The sequence below is a fragment of the Siphateles boraxobius genome, unplaced genomic scaffold (genome assembly GCF_051911475.1).
Source record: "Siphateles boraxobius isolate OS27281-9 unplaced genomic scaffold, OSU_SipBor_1 1, whole genome shotgun sequence".
NCBI classification, from domain to species: domain Eukaryota; kingdom Metazoa; phylum Chordata; class Actinopteri; order Cypriniformes; family Leuciscidae; genus Siphateles; species Siphateles boraxobius.
In genome coordinates this window covers 29,138,302-29,163,641 of record NW_027508699.1, presented here as the reverse complement: position 1 = coordinate 29,163,641, position 25,340 = coordinate 29,138,302, and the positions used below count along the sequence as shown (strand labels likewise).

At 37.0% G+C, this 25,340-nt stretch overlaps 2 protein-coding genes across 2 annotated transcripts in view; one reads left to right on the top strand and one right to left on the bottom strand.

Annotated features, from left to right (window-relative positions):
- The window catches only part of gng7 (guanine nucleotide binding protein (G protein), gamma 7), a 34,258-nt gene extending 29,736 nt beyond the window's left edge, over window positions 1-4,522 (top strand). The window contains exons 3-4 of the mRNA XM_077231997.1: window positions 503-624; window positions 1,538-4,522. Of these exons, the coding sequence (XP_077088112.1) occupies window positions 544-624; window positions 1,538-1,663 (207 nt within the window). The 5' untranslated portion in view covers window positions 503-543 and the 3' untranslated portion in view covers window positions 1,664-4,522. The remainder of the gene's footprint in view (window positions 1-502; window positions 625-1,537) is intronic.
- A 14,675-nt stretch (window positions 4,523-19,197) lies between these two features.
- Window positions 19,198-20,929, bottom strand: gadd45bb (growth arrest and DNA-damage-inducible, beta b). Its single transcript, XM_077231996.1, has 4 exons — window positions 20,734-20,929; window positions 20,526-20,627; window positions 20,207-20,432; window positions 19,198-19,874 (listed from the first exon to the last, which is right to left on the bottom strand). Exons 1-4 carry the CDS (start codon window positions 20,775-20,777, stop codon window positions 19,770-19,772), a joined length of 477 nt encoding a protein of 158 aa, XP_077088111.1. The 5' UTR covers window positions 20,778-20,929; the 3' UTR covers window positions 19,198-19,769.
- Between the last annotated feature and the right edge of the window lie 4,411 nt (window positions 20,930-25,340).

The window sequence follows — 25,340 nt, the reverse complement described above, 5'->3', positions numbered from 1 at the left end:
AAATATCTTGATTTACATATAATTTATATAGGTGAACTTTTCTAGAGGCTTGACTTTCTCAAGTTATAAGATATGATTGTAACTTCAAGGGATGGTTCAACCAAAAATAAAAATTCTGTTTACTCGCCCATATAATGAAAGTCAGTGTGGTTCAAAACAACATTGGACCCCATTGACTTTCATTGTATGGACAAAAAAAAAACATATGATATCATCTTTTCTGCAAAATACATTATAGTTTGGAACAACAAGGGCGAGTAAATGATGACCATTTTTAATTTTGGGTGAGCTATCCCTTTAATTATTACACTTTTATTTGTACTCCCTGTTGTCCCTGCATGCCATTTTTAGGTTTTGTTAATGTCTTCTAAATGTAGTGAGTTTGAAAGCACCTCGAAGGGCGTGTTATCTAATTTATTACATAGATTTTCCATAGGTCATACTGTATGTGCTTTAAATGCTGCTTCCATTTGAATATTGTTTCATCTTTGTTTTCTTGTAGAATTTTCTAATTTTACTTGGGACGATAACCGATGGCAGAGAATGTCGACGAGTAATAACATAGCCCAGGCCAGGAAGTTGGTGGAGCAGCTGAGGATCGAGGCAGGCTTCGAACGTATTAAGGTACACAAGGTTTCATTATTCGGTGAAACATGTTTGCGTCCAGCCAATAGCAAAAGCTTTTTTGCTTTTTATTGATGCATTGGAGATGTGACATAGTGGTTACTACCTTAAACTGTGGTGCTCAAATGAGAAAAACTGTTTGAATACTACATTGAAAAAAAATATCTTGTTAAATGTACAGTATAAGAGAGCATCTGTGGTTGACAGAAATTCACTATATAAAATTCTGTGACAATGTATTTTGATTTTACGGGATGCCTGTTTTCTTACAGCTTATAACTGTGTATTTCAACTATCACCTTACTGAAATATGCTTTTTATATGAAACTGATATGTACTGATTACCACCACAATAATACAGGTGGCACAATAGAAAGCAACATGATGAATCAGAGTTTATCATAAGTGGCCTGTCCATAACACATGAGCAATACTCGCATATAGACATGCACAGGCTCATGCACACAAATACAAAATTCCACAAGGGTGTTGACAAATATGACACTAAATAATGCAATAAACAGAAAACAATGGAACACAAAAAAACATAATGTACATTACTGATGATAAAAATAATAAGAAAAAATGTGTAGAGTCATGTAGGGCTTTTAGGAGTGTCCTTTTACCGTTAACTAAAACCATAAATTTGACATATGAGATATTAAATCATTGACAACTTTTCACTCTATATTGTAACCAGATAACAGGTATTTACTGCAGCATTTTTAACAGTATTTTTCTGTTAAAATGACAAGAAATCCTCCCCCTCTTCTTTCATTTCCAGTCATTTTGTTATTCTTATCAAAGTAAAAGTGACAAAAATAAAATTGGAAGAAAGATTTTTTTATCACTTGTACTCAGATTTAGATGATTTTTCTTTCTGTATCACCATCTCTTTCTCTTCCTCTCTCAGGTGTCTAAGGCTGCTGCAGACCTCATGAGTTACTGTGAGCAACATGCCCGCAGCGACCCTCTGCTGGTGGGGGTTCCCACCTCAGAGAATCCTTTCAAAGACAAGAAGCCTTGCATCATCCTATAGCTACCCTGTCTAGCCCAGCTATCCCAGTCCCACTTTAACCGATGCCTATCCCCAGTCAATGGGCAATTCAGTCCAACACTTATTTTCACCTGGTATTCTCCAGAAAATAAACGCCACACTCTCTCGGTAAAAACAAAAAGGGGCAATATCTGTATTACCTAGCGTCATGTAGCCCGGCGTTGAGTGAATCTAGATGAATGAATCTGCACAGCACGCCTGTTTACATTCATGCATATAGACGCACTTAACTGGAGGTGGCAGATTTGGAATTTCTAAACTGTTTTAAAAGATTACTCCGAGACTGAGAGATACTCCAGCATGTTTTTCAGTGCAGCGGCTGACCTTGTTACCATAGGTGATGGAGGAGAGTAGAGGAAGACAGTCATGGTTATGCTGACTGACTAGCTGGCTAGCCCAGTCACACTGTGGTAAACGGTTGATTCGTATTAACCCTGCATTGTTACGTCGAATCTGCAAGCTAAAGGTTCATTTTAGATTTGTATGGCCAAAATTGAATCCAGGTATGCTTACCTTTATCAAAACAGCACATTTCATGTTTTACAAAGGGATTCAAGACATTAACCAGAGTTGCCAATATTTTTACTTTTTTTTTTCTCTCAGTCCGTTTGTGAGCTGTAGTTTCTTTTTTTTATCTTTTAAAACTCATTAGGCTTAATGCTTTGTTTTTTTCTAATGTTTATACTATATTTCAGAATTCTCAATCACTAAGTTATAAAGGAATGATTTTCTATAATGGAGAAAATATATTTACCTAATACTATCCTTCCCAGCCCGCTCCTAAAGTGCAGTTGTGTATAGAAATTAAGCCCTGTTATTTGAAATATTAATGAGATATACAAAAAAATGTTGCAACATTTGCTGTGGAGGCCAAAATTTGTTGTCAAATAATAATACATTTTTACAATCTTAATAGCAGAGGCTTGGAAATGCCTCATAAAATTGAGTAATTTTAAAGTCAAAGCCCCTGCAAAGGCCTTTTTTTTTTCTCTGAAACCAAACTTGATTGTAAAATCCATACAGAAGGAAAAAAAATGTATAAACTTTCTTTTGGATATCTTCAGAGGTGTTAAGTTTGAGAATAGCTGTTTGGTTTTTTTTGTTCCAATTTCTTCTTTCTATGGAAACATGGAATCTGGTCATTGAGTATGAAACTGTACAGTGTTTGATAACTAAAGCTCATCCTTTCTTTTTTTGTGGATCTTTTTGTAATCTTTTGTGTAATGTTTCCGTTTCTTCCATCATTCATATTTAACCATTGAGTTAGTCCTCTTTCAGGCGAGGCAAAAGACACGAGCGAAGGATTTGATGGACGGCTTCAGTGCTTGTACATGTGATAGTAAATGAGTTACCTGCTTCCTGTGAGGGAATGTGGAACAGATTGTTGACACAATGCCCACACAAGGTGCTTATGGCTTTGTTCGAGGCTCATTTCATGAGGTGGTTCGTGTTGCTAAATCTATCTAAAGGGCAAGATGTTTAGTGTTATGCAACAGGTCCTCGGTTTGGCTCGGCTTGAGCAGTCACATGCAAAAGATGAGTGGCAAGGTCAACCCGCAACTCTGATTGTCCAATGTGCACTCAGCACATGATGCTCGCAGGCATTTGAGAGTCTTTGGGCCACCGAGAGTGACGGTCTTGCATGTGACATGATCCCCAAACAGTCACTCACAGTGTTCAGATAAGTGCTAAAAACAGAATTCCCCCACTGTCCCGCTTCGTATGCTGGAAAATAACAACATAGTGCAGGAAAAAGGGTCTCGTTGTCAGACAGAGGGGGTTTGTGCTCCCTGCGGTCCACGGGATGCTATCATCGGCTCCTGTATTAAGAATGACTAAGGGCAAGGAAGGGCACGAGATGCTGTGTGTCATCCAGCAGGTCAGCGGACAACAGAGTTGCTCAGTGGATAGAGCTGCTCCGGCGACATCACTTCCTGTCAATACAAAACAGAGCAGTGTAGTGACTTTTTGCAGTTCAAAATAATTTGAGAGAGATGGGTACTTCAGGAGAAAAAGCGCCATATCATATAATGAAGGATTATAATTTAATCACTTCAAAAGTCCCAGACTTTTCATTGCTAACCATGTTATTGCAAAGGAAGAGCCATTTTGAAGTCCGCTTTAGGAACAAATCTTTCAGGCAAAGTATGAAGTGGTTTTTTGACCAACCACCAAACTCGCTGTGCCACATTTGATAATATTACACTGGAGCAAACACTGTGAAAGTCAGTTAAGCTAAGTTAGCTTGTAAGAATTGAGTTCTCCACCCTCTTGTCCCAGTGTCGGGATGCACTGTGCTCCGAAGTATAGCGCTGACCTTAAGTACACTAACAACTCCCCGCAGTTAGGATTAATAAGACCCTGCAATTATTTAGCTGAGAAAACGTCTTGCTACGCTGCGAGACCTGTTGTTTGCGAGCGCTAGGACAAGTGAGCGTTGCGCGCAGCGAGAATACTTAAGGTGCTGAGAAGGCCGTGATACCTTAACCTCAATTCCTCGTCCCCTAACGTTGTTCGACTTCACACACCATCAAGCTCTTTCATGACCATGAGAGGTGAGATTTAGGCTTTGTGTGGGTAATATCTGTAGCTGAGTCCTTAGCCAGTAGATTTCAATCTCAGCCTGTCCCATTACTTTGTGTTTTTTTTCCTGTGTATGCATATGTATCTTTCTGCCTTGATTATGAAGAAATATATCTATTTTTTGTAATTGTTCTTCTCGGATGTGCCATAAATCATGTTTTCTTGCACAATGTTAATATTTTGTGGATATTGCTGTTTAAAAATGATGATATCGGAAAAAGTAGATGAAATAAAATAAAGACAAAATGTTACACTGCATTGATGTGGATCTGTTCATTAAACATGCTTGACTGATTTGTTCTAAGCAAATGGTGTCACACAAAACGATTATCTGACCTTAGTGTGGTAAGGTACAATTATGAAAACAGATGAACTTTATTTAATAATGAAATATGTTGTTCAAATATATTTTTATTGTAAATAACCAAATTAATTTGCAAAAGTAATGATTGTTTTCAAACCATCCATCCATCCGTCCGTCCGTCCGTCCATCCATCCATCCATCCAAATTATAAGAATAATGATTTAGCTCAAATATGTCAACTATTTCTATAACAATTTAAGCATGAATGGATATGTAACAAATCACATAATTCCATAGAAATATTACATTAATTCACTTTTTGAATTTCTGTGAACTTTTTAGTTTCCTGTTCAACACAGTAGTAAAATGATGCTTCATGGTGATACTCTGGTTATAGACATACCAGATGGCAATGTTGTGAACCAATAATGCAGTATCTGAAATATTATCGATTTATCTACAAAATAAATAAGCCGGCACATTTAAGATTTAAGGGCACATGCTTTGCAATGCATTTTGTCATTCATGCTATGCACCTCTTGGAATAGATGAGATCTTATATAATACTGTTGACTTGTGATTTTCATTTTAGACTTGCACAGATATTCCTAATGACAGCGTCTACAACAAATCTGCCAATCTCTGTTTTTCTGCTCTAGATGTTGTAGGTCACCTTGTAAGTCACTGTTCTACAGCACAACTATTAAAAAAAAAGACATTAAAGAGAGGTGCAAAATTAAAATTGGAACAGTCTGTTAAAATAAAGCCAGAGTGACTCAGCCAACCAGCAGCTGGTAAATGGTAAACAACCAGGAGCAGCATGTGAGAGAGTGTGACTGTTCACGTAGTATTCTTCCCTGACATGTGAGTATGAAGGGAGTGGAGTCTGAGCATGTGTCAAATACACATTAAAGGAAAGTTCTGGGTAGGGCCAAAACACCTCTCTTTTCAGGGGAGAACAACAAAGCTCAGGGTGCTACATGAAACTGGGCATGTTACATAAGTGGCGTGTGTGTGTGCAGACATTGATAGGTGCAGACCATAGGACAGAGAGAAAGAAAAAGTGTTCTTGAGGTCAACTATGGGGACATTTGTCCTCCGTATTGTTTTGCTCTTTTAATCGGTGCAAAAAATACCTGATCTTTATGCACAAGGCTTGAAGAGAAAACATACAGCAGGGTGGGGCAGAAAATACAGGGGGGATTATGAGGGACAGAGTGTTTTTGTGGTGGAAAAATGACAGTGACCACCATCAGCTGTTGTTGTTTTGCACACAGCAAAGGTGTTGGTTTTTTAGGATTGAGTCTGTATCATTAACACGCATTTGCAAAGCAATAGTTAACGTCTTAAGGGCTTAAGACTGATCCGTGAGCATGTGCAAGTGTATGCATGCTTGCCTTTGTTTACTACGGCTAGTGTGCTGCAGACACTGGAAAAACCGCCTGTCGGACAGAGCAGCCAAAACAGAGCAAAACAAAGTTTCAGCCAAGTAGAGGATTGTATAACTTTTTTGACAGTTCTTAATTTCTAAAACGCATTTTGACTTGATTTAAACTTCAACAACAACAGAAATAAGAATCATTAGAAATAGTTTAGCAGTTTTGAGAGAAATATTTCATGATGTGTCTAATTGCATTTTAATAATGAAGTACAATGCTAGGGATGCATATTGCTAATTAGCCAATCTAGTTATTATGCTATATAAAATATTATAGATTTTTAAAATTACATTTAATGCAATAACATTACATTACATTTCTTGATATATAAAAATAGTGAAATATTAATATAATTTAAAATAACCGTTTTCTATTTTAAGGCGAGACACCGCAGGTTAATAGGGTAAAAAAAATATCACCATACTTCACCAGTTGATTGATTAATAATAGCAAACATTTTTTGCAATACAAGTTTTCTAAAATGTTATGTTTAAATATGCAAATGAGGTGTCTAATTAAATATGCACTCATTTGCAAACATTTCTAGAACAAAAATCTGAACATCGGATAAAGTCAGGTTTAAAATTGTTTCATTTATTTGATATATTAGAGCCAAAGATTTTTACAGAGAGGATTATAGATATCTCTATTTATCATTCCACAAATCAGAAAATATTGTCAACAGCCAAAAAGAATTAAATATTCACCATTTTTTAATAAAATGTTGTAGAAAATCAGGAATATTATATATGAACAAACCCCTATGTAAAAACCTTCATAATATGGATAAGAATGAAACTGTAAAGTTTGGTGTATGTAAGTGTTACTGAAGTGGAGATTTCTGGCTCAATGTAGGAGGAAAAACTAACTTCGAGAAAACGGCTTTATACTGTAATTGAAATCTACAGATGCAAATAGACAAAGTGCTCTAAAAGATAAAAGACAACAACAATACAACAATAAAACAAAAACAAAAACTGACTGAAAATTTCATTTGATATTAGATGTTTTAGTCCTGTCATCTTACACTTATTTATAATCTTTAAAAATGCGTAGAATATAAAAACACTGTTAAATGTAATTTTTGGCACATCTAAAAATGAATATGTCTTTTTCATACTGCACATTATAATCTTGTGAGGCATAATCACTTTATAGCATTTAATGTTTGAGTTTTTAGAATGTTTTATTATTATTTTTGACAAAATAGTAGCCTTTACCAGTCATTAATATCAGCCATTTATCTGTTATTCATAATAATAATTCTCAGATTATTAATTTTGGCCAAACTTAATAACAGTGATTCCCTATACAATGCAAATACACACTTTACAGAACAGCAAAAGATGGGATTGTGCAATGTGTCTCTCACTGCAAATGTTCAGTACATCACTCAAAAGGTTGCATGTGTATCAACAGTATAAAGAGTGATGGTGATTCATATACTTTCATTGCAAAGCAGAGTGTACAGTATGTTAGTGCTGGCTTGCGATACGCAGATAAGGGGACAGTTGGACAGCCTGACTAAATCATTCGGTTAACATTCTGCATGATTTTATCGATGGTGGTATTTTGAATGGCTTTACGTCAGCCATACACAGAACACGCTTTTATTACGATATCAGACAATCAAAGCAGACGTTCCCCGAGCCTGTTGTCTGTCCTGCACAAACCTGAGGGTGGAGGGGGCGGATGAGACGGGAATGGGGGGACAGAAAGAGAAAGACGGTTGCTTTCTGTCATGCCACATTCCATCTCCACCTACAGTTTCCTATAGAGGACGTGTTATGAATATTTTACATTGTAAGTTCTGACACTCCCCATAAAATCCATTTAGTCTCATGACAAAAATGCACTCCTGGCACCCATCGCTGTCCTGCCCCGGCTCCTCAGGAAAGGCTACTATCCTCTACAGCCTTAACAAGTCATGCATTACTAACGTTATTAGTAAAGGATGGGCATGGGTAGATGCTGGAAACAAAAAGCTTTGGAATTTCGATTTGCTTGCTGTTTCTCCACAAGTTCTGCTTGTTTTTATCACATTTCTTTTACACTAGGCCTTAGTTGGCATGCAGGCACATTCTCCCATACAAACTGATTTTCTCCTTAACACTAATCCTATTCTCATAACTTTGGCAAAATAACGTTTTACCTTAACCGACTGTAAAATGCTAACTCTGCAGTGGAAAAAGTCTGTCAATGTCAATGTATAATTTAATAAAGCACACTTACTGAAGGAGATAGATAACTCTAAAATGACTTTTTTTCTTCTTCATTATTTAATCACCCACACGATTCCAAACCTGCATGACTTGCTTCCTTTTGTGCACACAAAAGAAGATATTTTAATAAATCTTTTTTTTTTTTTTTTGTCTACACATTGAAACTTAGTGGGGACCAGTATTGTAACATTCTTCAGGATATCATCTTTCTTTGTGTTCTGCAGAAGAAGGAAAGTCATCCATTTTTGTGAGCACTATCCCTTTAAACAATGTGTTAATGCTGTCAACAATAAGAAAGAAAATCAAAGTAAATCTCTTTTATATTTTAAAAGCAGCAAGATGGAGTGCTGTTGGAGACGTTTGTTTAAAGGTGCATAATTTCTATATAATGTTTGTACAATTATGTACTAGAAAATGCCCCTGTGGTGAAAATCCATTTTTTAATGTTTTTTTATATGTCTATGTAACGTTTTTAATATGCTTTAAGACAAACCATGTGCACATTCATAAGTCATCACCATTACTGAATATTTTCTCCTTAAAACTGCAGTGAAAGACAGTCTCAAAAACACGGTTTGAAATCGCTGGTGTTTCTGACGTCACAAACTTCCTTGTAACCGATCATGTCAACGTTTGATCGTCAACAAGTGGATCTCTAAGCTGGTGTGAGTGAGTGGAGACGGGGATAATTTGCGTATTCGTAGAACCATGTATACTAAATGAGGCAAGGGTGTAGAGTTACATTCAAGCTTTAATGCATGAAGATTTTTTTTCAAGGAAAAAACGTTTCAAATATGAATTTTAAGGGATAAAATGATTGAATACAGGGGGACTTTAAAAGGTTTTCTTTTACATAGAGTGGGTCTCCCGATAGGGAGCCAACATATTTGATCACATGACCAGTCACAACCATTATAAATTTGTGCCACTACTGGCCAGTGAAAAAAAAAAATTTCTTAGTGTAGGCTTATATCTCCTGCTTCAAACATCACATTTGAAGAGAAACATCAGAGGCGAAGTTGATCAATGACAGTGTAGAACACACTCACATCGGCTGAGCTGTGAAAGAGCAATAAAATCTTCCACTCATGTTATAGGCATCATTATGATAATCAAAGCAAACAATAAATCGCTAGGATGCTTAATTCCAGTGTTATTAGCAGACTTTGCTAACACCAGTCACTGCACATGGAAGATTACATAAATGATCAATATGTCTTCTCATAGCTGATCATGTGGGCTTCCCTGCTGACACTGAGTTACATTAGTGTCTTCTGCCTGCTCAATAATCAACAGTCTTTTACACTGGAATCCATCAAAGGGCACTTCCATATTCTCTGCAATAATTAAAATGCTTTAAAAAGGAAACACATTCGCCCCAATAAGCGAGGGCTAAAATTAACTGCCATAGATGGCAGTTCTTCCGAAGCTCATGTCAGTTTTATAGCATGTTTTGAAAAGGTTCAGGGATAAAGTATTTCCATCATCCTGCGCACAGTCAATTATTAACATAGACGATAAAATACCAGGAAGTTTCTGTTATAAATGACACCCATATATGGGTAACTGTTAACAATTATGCTTCAGTAAAACATGTAACGGCATGTGTCTAAACTGAGTAAACCGCATCAATGGCATGTATAAAGAATTATAAGAATGAACAAGTAGAAATACCTGAAAATTTCTTAACCGGATATTTCATTTATGTGTATGTCTATGAATTACTGACATATGATGGTACAAACTGTCTGTACGGCAAGGCATAGTTCATAGTTTCACCTGAAAATGAAAATTCTTTCATCATTGAAAGTGTTGTTCCAAACCTGTATGACATCCTTTTCTCTGTAACACACAAAATAAGGTATTTTGAAGAATGCTTCAACTGCTTTTATCTATACAATGAAATTCAATGGGGTTCAAAACAACACTGGACCCCATTGACTTTCATTGTGTGGTCAAAAAATTAATTAATAACAATTATAAAAAACAGACATTTTTCAAATATATAAAATGTGTGTGTGTGTGTTACACAGAAGAAATAAAATCATACAGGTTGGGAAGGACTTGAAGGCGAGTAAATAGTTTTTTGGGGTGAATTATCCCTTTTAGAGAACTGCAGCTTTTACACCGAGCTTTGGAAATCTTCTTAAGGCCTAATGTGTGTATTTACGCGGTGGGTGAATGATTTGTTTGCATTTTGAGGGTGTGCACTTTGATTGTATTAAACCACTATAAGTTGACAAGTAAAAAAAGTCAAGTATAAAATGGACTGCAGTTTTGCTAACATGATCATTGCTAAATAAAAAGAGGCCGATCTTCCACACCTTGGGAAAAGAGATAAAAAACAAGACAATTATCAAGGCTTTGGGAGCCTTTTAGGATTGATTTAAATATAGACATCTAAACTCATGAAATTAGGCAATTAGCATGGTCAAAGTCATCTAATGTATGACAGGAATGCTGAACACGTTGCACAAACTTCTGGAGGCAACCTGACTTGTACAATAGCATATCAAGCAGTTACTTGTTCAGGGTGTAGTCAGTACTGTATACCGGCCTCCTGCAGTGACCCTTGGAATGTGGAATGTTTGGAATGCAATCTGTGCCGTGTGTTACTGACAGCGTGATGTGGAATTCTGACCTCAAGGGTTCCCTCTTTCTTATAAATTAAGTCACTTCAGAGAATTTACCACAGCCGTACATTTTGTCTTTGATGTGTGTCTTTGAAGGTCTTAAACATAATTAGATCTAGTTTTGGGGTCTAATTTGATGATTTTTTTTGCATCTTGCTACCAAGATGCATTTAACTTGGATTTGTGCAGCCAGTAACTCTATAATGAAGCTTGTATGTTTGTAGTGTGCGGTGGAGCCTTTGACGCCCATGCCAAGCCAGATTTGGTCACCCCCTAGCCATCTGTATTAAGTCAAGGATTAACCTCTCATACAAAAGAAGCGAGAAGAGCCACTTCCCTCTTTCTGTGCATTGTCACCATTTATCTGGAACCCTTGCAGCTCAGCAAGCAAAGACCACTTCCTGTTAGCTCAATGACGTGGTATTAGCGACAGTTTCTGGAAAAAGTGTCATTGGCTTGTATTTCAGAGTGTACATTTGGAGAATCCCTAGGCTTACAATGAAATTGCAATATGACTGTATTTTCATATACGGTTGATAGGCAGAGTGCACATTCAGACAGTAGAGGTTAATTTTATTAAAATTATTATATTTATATTTTATTTAAATTATTATGTTAAATTTATTCTTATTAAAGCTAAAAAAAAGTTATTCAGTCAAGAGTGGTGCCTAAGGTATTTTTACTTTTGTTTGATTAACATTAATGACACAGAGCAGCATGCAGGTTTATTAGGATGCTGTCACTTTAAGACCAAATGCACAAATCCATTATACTGATACATCTGGTTTACAACCAACTGTTTACTTTCACTTGAGACATAACCGGCTGTGTTTACATGAATACTCCACACGATGGGCATTTTGACATAATTGCATGTGTATTCGACTATTCAAGCAAAATAAGATATGAAAGAGAACTGAATTCAATCGCTTACTGAGAGATGTCGCTTATTATTCTTTTTAACATCAAGTACGTCCTGCTCTTTATATTTTCTATAATGCATTTCTTCATATGAAGTGTCAAGAGTGCTATATATTTACATACCGCGATATAGCAAAATCTCTAACGATAGACATTTTATACCTGAGTAACAATCATGCAGCTCAGCCCTATTAGACAGTTAAAAAAATTATAAATATAGTTATGTTAATAAACAAATGCTGTTTTAAAAATACATTTTAAAATATATTAAAATAGAAAACAGCATTTTAAATTGTAATAATATCTTTTTACAATATTACTGTTTTTACTGTTCTGTTAATTAAATAAATGCAGCCTTAGTGAGGATATAAGAGACTCCTTTCAAAAACATTACAAAGTCTTACCGATCCCAAACTTTTGAATGGTACCGCATGCAAACAAATCCTTACAAAAATAGCTTTGATGTGTAAATGTGAAGAAAAAAAATGCAATCACAGAAAAAGTCCTAATGCGAGGAGTGTCTAATTACTCAGATTGTTTGTTCTGGAATGACATTGTCAGAAAGTGTCTACGTAGCTCAGACAAAGAGAAAGCAACTATGTAATTTGGTTGTCTCTTTAGCTGTAATCCTTTTTTCTACTTGTTTATGCCATTTTGGGAAGAGTGAGATCTCTACACTAAAGAACAACCAATCTAATCACACAATATAACACCTGGTACTTTAACTCAAGCTTTCAATATATTTTTCATACTTTGTTTTTATCTTCTGGCACCTTCAAAGCGAACACTGTGTTGTGAGTCAGTATAGCTGCAAGATAGAGCACAAAGTCATTCTTATATCTGTGTCAGTGTCTGATTTACACATGCACTAGACAGACACACACACACTCACACCAAAAGAACAGACAGTACACACTACAATTATTATTACTAGCCTGTTTGCCTAATTTGTCTCTTGAGTGCAAGAACTACCTGCATAGCCAGACAGTTAGCTGGAGTCTGCCAGACTTAGACAGTTAGCTGGGGCCGCTGAAGGTTTGTTAAGCCACTGTGATGACTGCGTGATCAGGGCTGTAACCGTTGCGGATCATGCAGTCTCCCAGACACCGATGCACACAGACGCCTGGCTGCGAGCCAGCTAGTCAGGGAGGTTCAGACGGCCTGCTGTGAACATTGTAAATACGCTTTTCAACACACTCTCAGCATGGTGAAAACAGGTTTTAGCTTTTACCAACCTAGCGTTTGATTTTTAGCATTGGGTCACTGTGATTGTTTGGAACAGTCTGTTATCTGTATGGGTCGTTGGATAAAATATGCTTTGCTGGAAGTGTCTCTATCTTCTCTATCTACGTGTTTGTACTTGCATCAAACAATCTGAAAACACTGTAAACATGATTCTAGTCCGCCATCCAATAGCATTCGTGGAATAGTACGGTACAAGATATGTTTGTTTGCATCTGGCTGCCTGTTTGTTTCCATTATTGTTTAAAAAAAAAAAAAATACTGACCCTTGAACTTCCAGTTAGTTTAGAGACGATTCAGAGAACTCAACTGCAGGAAGTGAAAGTTAAGCCAGCCTCTTGTTTTGTCTCCCCTGAGCAAGCACTGTTAAAATGACCTGCTCACACAGACTTTTGGAGAGACTCATTGAATAAGATGACCTTTGATGACCTAAAGTGATCAGGTGGCCTTTGACCTCAGTGCTTAAAGAAGACAAGGAAGAGAAAAAATAGGTTTGCTAACAGCTAAATAAGCAAATGTGTAAATGTGTTTCCTATGCCTTTTTTTTCTAGATACATTTTCTTGTTACATTTACAGTAAAAAAAAAAAACATCTAGAAGCTATGGTTCAGAACTTTACCATAAAAATATTCACAGTGTTGTATTATTATATGATATGATTGTAGCTACAAATATTTGTATATTTTAAAGGTGGGGTATGTGATTTGGAAAACAACCGCAGATTTAAAAAAAAAACACAATTCAAATGGTCCTACCTTCTTTCCTCCAACGCTGGCCCTGACTCCACCCATTCGAAGAACATGGACGCGCAATCATGCACGAGCGAAAACTCGTAAAAAGCTTTACTGACAAGATGCGCATGCGTCACAAGCTTTGAGTATGCGCACGAAGGGGGTCACGCGCGCTGGGGGGAGGGGGGTGTGGTACGACCGTTTGATTGACGAACTTACTGTCCAATGATTCTAGGTGGTCTTGGAAATGATTGGCTGGAGTTTTTCGAGTCCTTTTGATTAAATTGCTTAATTTTCATTTCAGTGCTTCTAACTCAGTGGCTGTAAGTGGGTTAGGAATAGGATTTCTAGTTATTTTGAAAAAAATGACAAAAAAGAGAATCACATACCCCACCTTTAAAGTTATACTTATAATTATCGGAATAGCATGTTTTTAGACTCGGATGCATAATCGAAGTATATGCTATTATCCTGATCTAGAGATGTTGCATTTCAGATCTGATTGAAAGGGATATTTTTGTCCATAATTACTGTTGTGCAATGTAGGCCATGTGTTTGGAGTAGTTCTTAAAACCTGTGACTGCCTTTCCTTCTGCCACTGTGGTTCTGACCCCGAGCCCTGCAGAAATATTAGGTTTGGCATTAGCGGTCGTCTCTCTCCGCCACTGCTGATTGCCCCAGACTGATTGATTTCTGCTGAGGAAACAGGAGCCTAATAATTACTTTCACATATGAGCACAACACGTGGCTTTAGAAATATTTGCTTGATTGATTAGTTTCGGGCAACACTGAAGTTAGATCCGATTATTAGTGGAAGTGACAATACAACTTCAAATGAAAATCAGGTTAGTTTGATAAGGCCCTGCATTTGGAGAATGCAAACAGACATTTTTACAAAATGAAGATTTGGAGCATGTGACACTGTTTAAAGCTAATAAACGCTCTCTATGTCTTTGTGAAGTGGACATGCTCTGCTAGGTTTTGTGGCCCACTTCATCTGATCAGGGCTTTGTGTGTGGCATTGTCTTTGTGCAATGTGTGCTGTCAGATTACAGACTCAGAGCTGACGGGCGCGTGCCTGACTTCCCACTGGCTCCGGTGCACTTAACTTCTGCTAATCAATCAGTCCCAGGGGGGAGTCCATGTGTTCCCACCTTCAGTTTAACGTGACTAATGAATGAATCTCTGTTACCAACGGTAACCCTCAGTCAGACAGATATGGTGTTTCCTGACTGTCAGACTGTGGAGGAAGTGGAGAAACCACTGAGTGCTCTTATCAAGGTATGGTCTGCACTCACTGGCATCACAGAAAGTAGTAGTCATAAAATATCGTCTACACGCACAACACAGACAATAATTAACTTAGCAAATTATACACAAAATACATTGTAGAATGGGAAATTTATTTGAAGTATGCTCTAATTGACAAGTTGACGATACACCTTTTGTTATCGATATGAACTCTGTTTTTGGAGAATGAAGAAAGTAATTTGTATTGATTTTGAACTGGTGCCCTTCAGTCGCAAAAATCTATGTTTGTGTTGCTATTCTTGCTGGTTCTTCCGTATTTGCAGATCATTAATCTCCAATATCGTAAAAGGAAACATGCTCTGGTGACAACAGGAAATGTGGGCTATAAAGCTGTGAATGACTTGCTGATGAGTTTATTTACCATAGGACAGATTTTGACAACAAGGTCCCATTGCGTCAAAAACAACGGTGGGTGGATGCAGCATTTGGATTCCACGATTAATGTGACGCAAGAAATAAACAAAAAGGATGCATATATCCAGCAGGCGAAAAGCAATAAAATTATTCTAAGATTGATCGATTGATTGTTGTCATCACCTGAATTTTCTAAAACAAGTGTGTCTGAACTTATATAGGCTTGTCCTATATGCCCTCTGTCTATGCTACTGTGTTTCAGGAAACTTATTTAGGTTAAAACATTAGGTTACACTTAATTTTAAGGTGTCTTTTTTAACCTGTAACCTTATACATTATACAAGTACTGAGTAATATTAACTACATGAACTTATTACATAGGGTTATGAATAGGGTTTGGGATAACACTTTGTTACAGTGTCATTATTACATATGTTACAAGTTGCTATAGTAGTGACTATAAACTATGCATAATTACATGCAACTAACCATAAACCACACCCTAATCCTAACCCTATAGTACATGTAGTTACTTAATATTACTCAGTATAATTACAATGTAACAAAGACACCTTAAAATAAAGTGTAACCGGGTTTGGTTTGGTTTAGGGTTAGTTGCATGTAATTATGCATAATTTTTAGTTATTACCATAGTAACTGCATGTTACATATGTAACAATGGCACCGTAATATAAAATGTTACCAAACATTATACAAATATACATTCAAATGAAATTAATGAATTGATTTGTACAAATGTATAAATGTACTATTCTGCTTTAGGTTATAGTTAAACAGACCTTGGCATTCAGTCAGAACTAATTTAAACTACTCACAGACATGAAATGTCTTGTGAGTCTTAAAAGTCATGTGACTGCTCTGTTTGCTACTGCACAACAGTGGACTTCATAAGGAACGGAGTGATGAGAGGGTCTTATTTTTCGCGGCCCCTGACCTTGGCTCAGCAGAACACATGAAGTCATTAGTGTGTCAGACAGAGAGGGGTGACCCAGCTGCACATGACTCTCGTTCATTTCATCACATGGCCATCCATGACCCCAGTTAAGCATGCATAGCACGTGTGAACCTGTTATGTTTTATAATGACTTTCTACGAGCAACATCTAAATAGTTGAATCCAATATTTATTGTTATTTATAAAGGTTTAAATGTTCAATTAGTATTGGATGCAACCATTCAGGCATGTGAGGGGTGTTCATTTATTACAAAAATTTTTACAAATATTTATTGAAATAATTTCAAAAATCAGTGTGGGATTTTATTCTTTATATTTTCTGATAAACAGTACAGAGCCATGACCACGAATTAAGAGTTCATTCCCACGTTTTAGTAAAATAGCGGACATGTAGGCCTAATAATTCTTTCCCTCATTTTAGTTATTTCACAGGCACGATTGAACTGAAATTAAACAAAGGAATTAATTAGTACAACATTGCCATTATTTAACTAAATCAAGGGAACAAATTAGTAAATAGTCATGATTTAATTAAGATGAGGGAAGCAATTAATAAAACATGGCCATGAATCAAGTGGAAACAAATTCTTAATTCTAAATAATAATCTATTTTAGAACTATTTTGAATGCTAGATCCACAATCTGACGTCTGGCTTGAAATGAATCAACACTGAACTGATTTCAAATAAATAGTGACTGTTTACTATTGTGTTTTTAGAGCGGAATTAAATTCTGTTTGCATCATTGAATCATTATTTTACTGTAAAGCTGCTTGAAACGATCTGTATTGTATAAAGCCCTATATAAATAAAAGCGACTTGACTATTATCAAGCTCCATACAACAGTGGCTTCATTTGGATAAGTTAATCATGCATATTTCTGAAGCTCAAAGATGTTTTCTGTTGGAATAAATATGGAAAAGGATGTCTAAACCTGCATTTTAGCCTGTGAGTTTCTTCATTTTATAATCTTTAAATAGATTGCCCTCTGAATATGCACACTGCAAACATCATAATTCTACTATGCTGTGTTTATATTCAGACTATAGTGTTTATGTCTGATGTAAAAACCCCACCATGCTCCACTTTTTGCTTTTCAGTGAATATTTGAGTCAGTGACATGCTCAAATATAGCTCCTCATAGTCTAAGAATAGAACGTGCAGTATTCATGGCAGTGGCTGTTACCTCAGTATAGCGAGTATCGTTGTTAAAGGTCTGTGCTATTGCTGCCATGGAAATAAGAGCCTTCTGTTCCTGTTTTTCTTCTATTTTCTCCCTCCGGCTTGACGTCAGCGCAGTCCTGAAGTGCGCAGCTCAGCCCAGCAGCCGCCCAGGGTACGCACCATGGTTTAGTCATGTCTGTCTGCAGAGGAGCCCATCAACGTCGGCTTTGTGCGCGGACAAGTGCCCCAGGTCAGAAAACACTGTTTTCTCTTGGGCTTTTACAATGAAGACACAAATATATCTGTCAGTTGCTTACTGATCCACCCCACCTAAACAATGGCCCCTGTTGATGACTTCATAAAGTGGGTGATTATTGCTCACTAACTTTCTCATCACCCCTCTTGAATTGTGCCATTGTTTTTTTTTAACCCCTCTCCAGTAAGTTAACTTTTTTTGGCACAAGGGAACTGTAAACACTGCCACATGTAAGAACAGAGCTCCCTGTGAAAATACAGACATGCCATTCAAACCTTCTGTACAGCATTATATTTTCTCAAGAAAAGGTTGATACTCTGCCTTTGCAGATGTTGATGTATGAGTCATGACATTATTCACTTCATATTACTAAAGTTGTAGAGGAATCATGCCCAGATGTCTCAGTTGATCTTTAAAGGAATATGGTGTGAGTCAGTGCATTAGTCTTGTTGGAAAGTCATGGTGTTGAAGATGTGGGGTCTGTCACGTGCAGCCTCTTTCAACCAGTCCATTTAGCTGTCTGCAAAGTTAATGGGAAAATCACAGGCTATTTGATCAACGTACCCCTCCTGCATGTTTACTGTGGCCTGCAGGCAGTCTGACCTTTCACAGTCACCAAAGAAAAGGTCAGTGAAGTCAAAGGGATCAAGCTATTTTCCCCCTTTTTTTTGGTCTTCTGAAAACAGCACAAGTCTGTGACTAATATGTTTGTGCATGTTTTCATGTCCAATGTATAAAGACATTGATTGTTCTCTTTGAACAATATATTACTACATGACTGTGACAATTTGTTTTTTTTGGCTGAAGGACAATATTAGAATCAGTGTAAAAAAATAGCTAAGCAGTTTATTGTGATTTATTTGACTGTAGTTTCTCCTTCATCCTCTTGAGCAGGAAGATATTAAAAAACAAGTGTAGAATGTCTATATCCAGTGCTGTGTTCTCATGTATATTTTGCACCTCTTGCAAACAAAGCCCCGTGTTTGAGAAACAGATAAGGAACCTCTCACTTTTGTACACATAGAGCTGCATCTAGGCTGCATGATTTATGATGCAGGCAGGGGGGAAAAAACAGGTGTCAATATGTGAACAGCAATATTCTTGGGCATGGTGTTTCTTTATTATTAATCATAACTGTCTGTTGTCCCACAGAACAATTTAAGTCCCTCTCTTCCTTATTGTGTCCTTAAAATAACATCTGAAATGATAATACTTGGCTATTCCAACAAGGAAGCAAGAGTATTTTTAACTAATTTGTCTTTTTATGACCAGCTCTGAACTGAACTCATGTCAGTCCTTGTGAGAGTTTTTGCTCCAATGTCCAAAAATATGCACTTTCTGATTTTAAAATCTGGCATAAAAAACACAACAGGAACTGTTAATTTTTTGAACCATTAGGCATAAAATTTATTTCATAAGAAAAAGTACACATTTGTAAATTTATAAATAACCAAATATATTATCTGTTTTGAATGACATCAACGTTGTGCATAAATAAAACATTATGGTAAGACAAATTCAGTCCTTAAATAGCAGTCTCTTGTAAAAAGCAGACGTTCTTTTCCTCTGTAGACCTGTCACAATAATGTCAGATCTGAGTCACGTGTTATTCATTCATTCCCCACGTGGCGTGCAAAGTGCAAGCCATACGCCGCCATCTGGAAATATCCCGTAGCATCCTTGCTGCATCCCTTTAGAGGTACAACACAGTCCACAACCACCCTTGGTACTCCTTTGGTCCTTCCAAAGGCCGATAACACCGACCATGCATTATGACGAACGTGGACGCATGTCTCTAGTATCCTCTGACACTTCGAATTCCATAAACATGGAAGTGGAAGCTCTGGAATGGACTATTAGACAGTCCCCTTTAATTGATGATTGTGTCCTCATGACAGTAGAAGGACGACATCAATATTCCTTTTCTCTTCAGCACATTTCAGTGCAGAATAGCTCAGCGCTCTTGCAGGGCAATGGAGGGCACCCACTGGTTTCTGCAACGGCTTTCCTTGCAGTAACTCCCCACCTCGTTCAGCTTCAGATGCTCAGCTTGTGGGTTCTATAAGAAGGAAGGAAATATGATTAGTATTAAAACTTTCACTATAGCTTGTTTTGCACTTCCCTGATTTGTGTTAAGGGTGCAAATTGCTTCGGGACACGTTTTTTTAGCCAAACTTATTATCAGACGCACTTAATGTTAAAACTTGCATAATTCATTCAAGATTCACATATAACAAACATATCACAAAATAACGCTAAAAAAGTTAGTTAACGACAACAAAAAGCGATATGAACAAATTGCACCCCCCATCCCCCCGGAACACTTTTTAAATTTCTCACACTGTTTCTGTTAATATGCATTTGTAGACTCATATGATTAAAAATACTTACAGTTACAAGTATGCAGTGGAGGTCTCTTGGCTCATTGGCGTTGCTATCAGTGGAGAGAGGTTCCTCGAGAACCTGTGCTAAACGCCTCATGCCGGACACACGCACAATGTTGATATCGATGTCACAGCAAAAAGCTTGGATGAGCGTGAAGTGGATCTGAAGCGCAACGTCACTTTCGTCCTCCTCATCGGTCGCCAAAACGCACAGGACCACGCAGTCTGGGTCACTGTAAAAGTTAACAAATGCATTTAATTTAATATGCTATTCGGTATTCCCAATTTGCTCTAATGCATGTCACTGAATTGAGTAAAATACTTACACATTCATGAGTTGTGCAGACTCGTAGACTCCAACTGTCAGACAGTTCTGTCTTTGCGCAGCCACTAGCAGCTCCTCGAGAGCTTCACGTACTGTCTCCATTCTTTAAAAGAAAAAACAATTGTCAGTTTTAATTTATGAAAGTTATAATGAGAAGAAAAAAATATTTTGAACCTCCTTAGTTATACGTAACAAGTAGCCTAACTTACTTTCTGTCAGTGCTGCTGCATCCAACAACTTCCTCTAGAGTCATGTTTGTCCTTAAATTATAGTATAATCCAGAAATTGAAATTCCTCCAAATAATATAATTCCCAAAAATATGTCGATCTTTGAAGGGGGTAGTAATCCACGGAGATTTCGAGTGGTTTCTCTCTCTCGCAATGCTCCGATACTGTCTCGACTCGTGTTTGACTCGTCTCGAGCTGTGGGAGGGAGCCGAGGTTTTTATAGCAGGAGTAGAGTAGTAGGCGTGGTTGAAACTGCAGTCGAAACCTCAAGCTAGTTGCCCACGAAGGTTTCTATGGAGTCTCCTATTGTGTGTGAAGTATTGTGTCATGTACAGTTGTCTTTGTGTAGGGAACGATCAGTGAGCTGTTTTCCATAATGAAATCCTGCAGACTAATCTGTTAAAAATGAAAACTCATTAATACTGATAAATGGTTGCTGATAGATGGATTTAAAGATACCCCAATGAAGTAGCCTACCCTCTGAGATTTCAACCTATTGTTAAACTTTCAAAAGAAAAAAATACATTGTATAATATTTGATATAATATATGGGCCTATTTTATATGTTCATTTTTCACTTTTTGTGTTTACATTTAGTTATGTATTATTTTATTTTATATGTTGTTTATTTTGCAGTTGGCATTTCAATTGCATTCTCACAGAATTGTCTATTTTGCAATGGCATTGCAAAAAGTTCGCTAAAGGAATGATAATAATAAAAGCCTACATAGGCTTTCATCAAAAAATATACATTATAATGTCAACTAATGCAGTGCACTTTTACATTAAAACGGTTGCATTCAGACTGTAAAATAGATCGAAATTGCTCATTAAAAGGATGTAATAAAATAGGCTATATGAAACATTAGGCCTACGCATTATTTAACCTTGATACTAATCTATATGGTTTTCATTTGTCTCAAATAATAATCTACATAATAATAATAATAATAATCATAATAATGTATTGCTTGATGCAAAAGTCACCCAATTCGCATTACTATTTTGAACAGCCATTATTCAACAGTCATCATGGGCCCCTGACTTTCTCGATTGTACAGCGCACCATCTGGCGGCGAGAACTGGAGGCCTGAGCACTGGGACAGGGCATGTGCGGGCACGTAGCCAGAACTTAAGTTGATCAGGTAGGCCTAATCATTTTCTGATTACATCAGAACTAGATCTGAGAATTACAAGAACCACCGCGATTTCGTTGGTTTCGCTGCTTATGGTCAGATATAATTAACGTAAATCGTTTAGCTTTACTGTTATGTCAGGTGGTGATAATGTGTTATAACAAAATAAAGATGAGTTGCGGATCGAAACACGCTCGGAGGTTTATTGTCAGATGTTCGCCATTTTGCATGATAATCAGTTCAACCAGGGCTGTTGTGATTAGATTACATCAGTTCATTAAGATTATAGTGGGACAAAATTTGTTGCACCATAAATCATCTGTTGAAAACGTGTTTATCATCTTAATCCTTTTCAGGTGGCATCAATACCATAGGCCTTGCAAACATATAGAGTTAATAGCTCAGTTTAAATGATAAACGCATAAACGTTTTATAGGTGTAGCAGATTGTAGCCTACAATTGTAGCCTATAGCACAATGGCCAGTCTGTCGATTGCAATCTTAGTTTATATAGCCTTGTACACAATTTAACTTTTACATTTTGATATTTGTTAATTCTTTTGATTTCCATAACATCTATAGGCAATGCATACACTTCATTAAAATATTTAACTATATCAAAACTATTTCGGCTATTTCTTAGCTTTGCTTTAAAACCCCTTTTCCCGTTCATGTTTGGCACATCTTATAATATCAGTTATGTACTACATTAAAGCATTAAAGCTTTGAATGCTTTTTGATGTGCTGTGACAAACTTTTATATCTAGATAGATAGACAGATACATTTTATGTATTCATTTCTGTGATTTGATATTTTATTTAAAATTATAATGAAACAATATGTTTTTAAATGGTTTACTTAGATTTTTTACTTTGGATTTTTACACAATTATTTAGTAGTCATTCGGAGGTCGACCCCTGGCGGTGTGTGAAGGTCTTGCAGGGTTCAGAGACCAGATAGGCCAATACTAAATACAGGCTAAACGTTTCTTTAAAAATGTGCAAATAACTCAGAAATTCAGTAACTCTTCAAATAACCTTTTATAACATGCATGCTTAACAGATCAGCGTATAAATGTAAAAACAGAAACAGTGAATCGAAGTTTCGGTTACACTTTATTTTAAGGTGTCATTGTTACAGTGTAATTATATATTTAAGTACTGAGTAATATTTAATAACTACATGTGCTTACTATATATAGGGTTAGGGTTTGGATGAGGGTTAGTTGCATGTAATTATGCATAATTTACTGTTATTACTAACTACATGCAACATATGTACCAAGGACACTGTAAAATAAAGTGTTACCAAAGTTTGCTATAGTTTCCATATTGAATGGTCAGCAGCTATCAGCATCTAGCCCAATTCTGGTTGCAGGACTAAGCAGGGTTGAGCCTCGTCAGTAACTGGATGGGAGACCTCCTGGGAAAACTAAGTTGCTGCTGGAAGAGGTCTTAGTGGGGCCAGCAGGAGGTGCTGCTTACCATGTGGTCTGTGTGGGTCCCAATGCCCCACTATAGTAATGGGGACACTACTATCAAAAAGCACCATCCTTGTTTCGGATGAGATGTCTCATTTATGACCACAGAGAGTCAGACGAGGTCCTGTGGTCATAAAAAAATCCCAGGATGTCCTTCGAAAAAAGAGTAGGGGTCCACGGCATTATGGTCAAATTTGCCCATTGGCCTCCTAATCATCCCCATGTACTGATTGGCTTCATCACTCTGTCTCCTCTTCAACAATAGGGTAGTGTGTGGTGGGCGTTCTGGCACTGCTGTCGTATCATCAGGTGGATGCTGCACATTTGTGGTGGTTGAGGAGATTTCCCCTTCCATATGTTAAGCACTTTGAGTAGGCTACCCATTAAAGCGCTACATAAATGTAACTTAAAAATGATTTAAAGTTCTGTCTTTCATTATGGGAAATTGGAAAAAATAAACGAAGAGAACCAACCATCTTGAATAATCTCATATTTAGATAAAACATTTTTTATTTTATTTTTTACAGATAGGGGAACAGCAAGAGGTTCTGGTGAAGTTAAAGAATAATAACAACTTGGAAACTGGAAAAAAAGTTTAGTCCTTCGGTAATGTCGTGGCACTCTTTTACACTATATGCTTAACTATTCATATAGAAATGATTGTGATTGAGACAAAGTAAATTCACTTATAGCTTTGAATGCATTTTAAAATTCTATCTTAAGTTTAATTGTCTTAAATTTAAAGTAAATTCAAATGGTGCAAAGGACAACCTGTCCTGCAGTGATAAGTGATGAGCACTTTTTCGACCAATTTGATTTTAATTGCTGAAGATAACGTTTTGAAAACAAAATGACAGGCTATTACAAGTTAGCTGAAACGATTTTACAGCGATACTCAGATGTAGTCTCATGATATCATGCACTGCAATGTTCGTATTGTTCCTGCATTCTTATTATTGACCATCGTTCCATCAAGTCTTCTTTTTTATCTTAAGTGTGATAGCCTACATGTGAGCATTGTGCAGTAGGCCTACATAACGCCGTAAGTGGCTGTCCACAAGGATGACTCTTTGTTATTTTAAAATGCCTTAAAGGGTTAGTTCACCCAAAAATGAAAATTATGTCATTAATGACTCACCCTCATGTCGTTCCAAGCCCGTAAGACCTCCGTTCATCTTCGGAACACAGTTTAAGATATTTTAGATTTAGTCCGAGAGCTTTCTGTCCCTCCATTGAAAATCTATGTACGGTATACTTTCCTTGTCCAGAAAGGCAATAAAGACATCATCAAAGTAGTCCATGTGACCTCAGTGGGTTAGTTAGAATTTTTTGAAGCATCGAAAATACATTTTGTTCCAAAAATAACAAAAACGACGACTTTATTCAGCATTGTATTCTCTTCCGGTTCTGTTGTCAATCCGCGTTCATGAGTCCGCTGACGTAAAACGAGCTGAGGTGTTATCTGGTGCGCCCGAGCTTCGTTTACAGTCTGAGGGAGACGCACGCTGTAAACAAAACAATCTTTGCAAACATGTCTAAGGATTTCGACACAGGGGAAGACTTGAATTTTTTTTTAACCAGACATATTTATTTGAACCCGAATACACGGACGCACCAGATAACACATCAGCAGCGTCTTACGTCAGCAGCGTCACTGGCCTCGTGAACGCGGATTGACAACAGAACCGGAAGAGAATACAATGCTGAATAAAGTCATCGTTTTTGTTATTTTTGGAACAAAATGTATTTTCGATGCTTCAAAAAATTCTAACTAACCCCCTGAGGTCACCTGGACTACTTTGATGATGTCTTTATTGCCTTTCTGGACAAGGACAATATACTGTACATAGATTTTCAATGGAGGGACAGAAAACTCTCTGACTAAATCTAAAATATCTTAAACTGTGTTCCGAAGATGAACGGAGGTCTTACGGGCTTGGAACGACATGAGGGTGAGTCATTAATGACATAA

What these genes read in the sequence shown, in the direction of transcription:
- gadd45bb (XM_077231996.1), bottom strand. Translation starts at nt 20,777, where the DNA reads ATGACTCTAGAGGAAGTTGTTGGATGCAGCAGCACTGACAGAAA. An exon ending in TCTGCACAACTCATGAATGT is followed by an intron (nt 20,433 to 20,525) that starts GTAAGTATTTTA and finishes TAACTTTTACAG; the next exon opens with TGACCCAGACTGCGTGGTCC. An exon ending in TCCACTGCATACTTGTAACT is followed by an intron (nt 19,875 to 20,206) that starts GTAAGTATTTTT and finishes TCCTTCTTATAG; the next exon opens with AACCCACAAGCTGAGCATCT.